This window comes from Parasteatoda tepidariorum, chromosome 10 (assembly GCF_043381705.1).
Source record: "Parasteatoda tepidariorum isolate YZ-2023 chromosome 10, CAS_Ptep_4.0, whole genome shotgun sequence".
NCBI lineage: Eukaryota > Metazoa > Arthropoda > Arachnida > Araneae > Theridiidae > Parasteatoda > Parasteatoda tepidariorum.
In genome coordinates this window covers 74,228,709-74,232,458 of record NC_092213.1, presented here as the reverse complement: position 1 = coordinate 74,232,458, position 3,750 = coordinate 74,228,709, and the positions used below count along the sequence as shown (strand labels likewise).

Sequence of the window (3,750 nt, the reverse complement as noted above, 5' to 3'; positions counted from 1 at the left end):
TATATATATATTACGACAGGCACTGAACTTTTCTTACTTCAACCTCGTAAGATGACGGAAGTGTTGCTCATTTAACGTTACCCAGTGGGCACTTGTGAACCTAAGTCACGGAGGCGAGCAACATTACCCACGCCACACTGCTACAGATACCCGTTTATAGGTTGGACCACATTCACTCATCATACAATATTATAACGCTCGTTGAACAGCCGATCTAATTTTCGGCTTTACGACTGCTGAAGTCCATCTCCGTAGCCTTGTAACTTTGAACCCAATCCCGAAAAAATTGGAACTCCTGGATCAAGTATTGGGAGAATTTGCCTTCAAGGCGGACTTTTAGATGGAACTAACCCGCATTCGCGTTACATGGAGAAGATGACCACGAGAACCTCCCAAGGTTAGCCTCACGGCAAGGGGATTCTAACCCATGATCCGTCAACCACTGTGGATGTTTCGCGTCAGCACTGAGGTCGGTGCAAGCCGGATGCGGATTCGTATCCATCAGTTAGGGATTCGAACTCGGTTCATCTCATTGAACGTCGAACGTAGAGAACAAGACACAGAGAGATACTTTCATGCCCTGAGCGGGATTTGAACCCACAACTTGACTTCACAGTCAGACGCGTTAACCGCTCAGCCATCTGATCGGTCATAGTTTACACCAATAATTTTTGTTTATTGAGTGTATTCACGATTCTTTTAACATTGAGTTGATATATGAAAATATCTATTCAACTTCTTCTCCGACATTCTTTTTCGCTATTGTTTGATAAAGAGCATTGTATTTTTAGAGGTTGCTCAATTACAGCACAATATCACAATTATGTTGACAGTTCCAATTATTGTCAATCCATTTACTTGCTTTAGATACTGAAAAAAATATGACATTTTTTCGGCCCTTGGAAATATAAGTACAGGAGAAAATTGCTTGGTTTTCGTAAGTTTTAAATATGAGAAGATGACTCGGGCAAACAGTATTATGCCAGATGATACTAAGTAACGTTAATCCTTATTTTGATGAAATGAACTACTATATACGTGTGTTTCTTAATCTAACAACGTAAAGCCACCAGGAAGGGAAAAAATAAGAAAATCTAAATAAAAATAACTTTGAAATTATTTTCGCTTTACTATTAGTGTCTGCATTGATCTACATGATTTTGATGTGTTTCTCAATTGTGATTTATTAATTATTATTTTTAATCTTAAATGAAAAACGGATATTCAGCAAATAATTTTTATATAGTGGTTGTCAAAATCAATGTAAATTAAGATTAATTAGCAGATTAGCAAGAAATGGTGTAAATTAAGATTGGCGAAAATTGGTGTTTAAAGAAAATAGTGATAGTCAAATAGTTTTCGTTACCGATTTATTTTTATTTTCTTGCTAAGAATTTAATTCTAACATATTAAACCAACATCAATTCTAAATATAAATGCTCTGTTTTTTCTTAAATCAACAAACAGAGGTAAAAAGCTCTGCTCACAGATAAATTTATAAAGAAAAAGTTAAATACGTTGTTTTGTTTTCGTCTCGAGATAGTGGATGATATCTACTGTCCAATTGCGCTTCTGAAATTCTAGTACTTGAAACCCTAATCCAAATTAGCTTCGTTTTGAAACGAAACTTTTTCACGTGATGATATTTTGCATTTATGTAAAATAATTCACCTACTCGTCACTTGTGTGCTGTTCCATAGCGTGGGGGTTTTGGAAATAATTTATTAACAATTTACAGCATTTAAAATTTAGAATATATAAGATTCGTCTTAACGCAAGACTAGCAGATGAGGAATCTAAACTGAAACTTAAGAGAGGGAAAGTAAAGATTCGATTTGCGCATGTGTGATGTGATGTTTCGTAAACATAGCCTCGAACGGCTAAATACACGACAAGAAACGATAATCCTTATCTTTTAAAAAGAAATAAAATCATTGCTGCTGCTGAGAAAGCTCAAGTCTTCCAGCTTAGCAATGGTTCGTGTTGTGCAAGATAAAAATCTTATCATAGTGTATTCGGACCGATTCTTATTTCTTGAATGGATACTCGAAGAGTCAGACTTTAAAAATATTAACACTCTGCGATGTCCTGACTTTCATATTGGAGGAGAAGGATCATCTTTTCTTGAAATAAGAGTTCATAGCTTGACAATATCTTGTAATTTCTGTAATCTTGAACCTCTTTTAAATGGAAGTTGTGTATTCATAATATATGACAAGCATAATTCCTGCATTAGGAGTATCATCAAGGAATCAAAAGGTTTCTTAAGAGGTAGAGTTCGAATCAATTTGTTTGGAGGCTTTGTGAATTTGCCATCGAATACAGAATATCCTATCACGGTCAATTGCACTGCAAGGTCATCGACTACTGATCTTTTACAAGTGTCGTACGTTGATCGTGAGATTGGAATGAATAATCTTTCTTCGGATTTAATGAAAATTCTGCAACAATCTTACAACACAGACATAGAGCTGAGCACGGGTGGCGAGAACATTAAAGCTCACAAGATTATTTTACAAGCTCGTTCTCCGGTGTTTCAGAAAATGTTCGAACATGATTCCAGTGAATCTGCTAAGAATACAGTTGATGTTTCGGACATCAATCCATCAACAATGAAGAGACTGGTCAAATATTTGTACACGGGAAGAAAGGAAAAGTGTAATTTTGATGAAGTTGTGCAACTGTACTACGCTTCTGACAAATACGAAGTTATGTCCCTTCTGGAAGATTGCAGAGCCGAACTGCTGAATTATCTTGACGTAAACAACGCCTGTTTCCTGTTACTTTTAGCGAATCGTCATAATGACAGTGTTTTCGAGGAGAAAGTTGTGAAGTTTGTAAGTGCTAATTTTATGTCTATCATTAATATGGATTCATTTTTGGAATTGAACAATGAAAATATAGGATTACTAATGCGTTTGTGTGTTTCTGCCGTAAAAAAGTAATGCTTTTTTCAGAGATTCCTAATTGTTAATAATAGTTAAACAAATTTGACTTTTCAAGTTAGGTATTCTCAAAGTTTAGAAATTTTGTGCATAATTTTAAAGCGTATTATTAAAAAATATAGTATTGTGAGTATTTTTTTTAATTGAAATTATTATATTTGAATAAAAATTTTAGTTTAACAAGATTTCATTGACTGTAAGCACATGATTTAATTTCCTGTTGTTTTTTTTATTGCACATTGCACACGAATATATTATATTTAAATAGTTCGTATCAGACGAACAAGACGCAAAATAATAAAAAAAAATCGAATCTTAGTTTTCCTTGCCAAATTTGTTTTTTTAGTACGCGATATAGTACTTCTCATCAAAGAGATTATTAGAAATTATTATTTTCTCAAAGTGGAATTAAATTATTCTTTTACATTTAAATTTAGTGAGAAGATATTTCAGGCATAAATGTTGAGCCTGTTCCCAAGTACTTGAATACGAAAATAATTATGGGGAAATGGTTTAAAATGATTTGATTCTGTATCTGAAAATTTGTGATCAGGCAAACATAACTATCTGCACAAGTGAGGTAATTCTTTCAAAGAAACGAATGACACAATTTACCAAGTTTATATGACTGTAATTCAGAAGTTGTAAAGGAATTAGTAATCATGTATAAAAAGTAAGATTTCTTATTTCTAACTATTCACACATCTGAAACTCTTATCTTAAGAAGTGAAATATTATTTCATATCAAATTGTTATACTGGAACAAATTGGAGTAAAACAAGATCGGTAGGATAAATAGTTACAA

At 33.5% G+C, this 3,750-nt stretch overlaps 1 protein-coding gene across 1 annotated transcript; it reads left to right on the top strand.

Moving 5' to 3' along the window:
• Window positions 1-1,788: 1,788 nt before the first annotated feature.
• On the top strand, window positions 1,789-3,130 carry LOC122271570 (protein maternal effect lethal 26-like). The gene has a single exon (XM_043053353.2). The coding sequence runs from the start codon at window positions 1,974-1,976 to the stop codon at window positions 2,943-2,945; it is 972 nt and encodes a 323-aa protein (XP_042909287.1). The 5' UTR covers window positions 1,789-1,973; the 3' UTR covers window positions 2,946-3,130.
• Window positions 3,131-3,750: the final 620 nt, after the last annotated feature.

Bases quoted from the DNA above. Each gene is read 5' to 3' on its own strand.
- LOC122271570 (XM_043053353.2), top strand. From the start codon at position 1,974: ATGGTTCGTGTTGTGCAAGATAAAAATCTTATCATAGTGTATTCGGAC.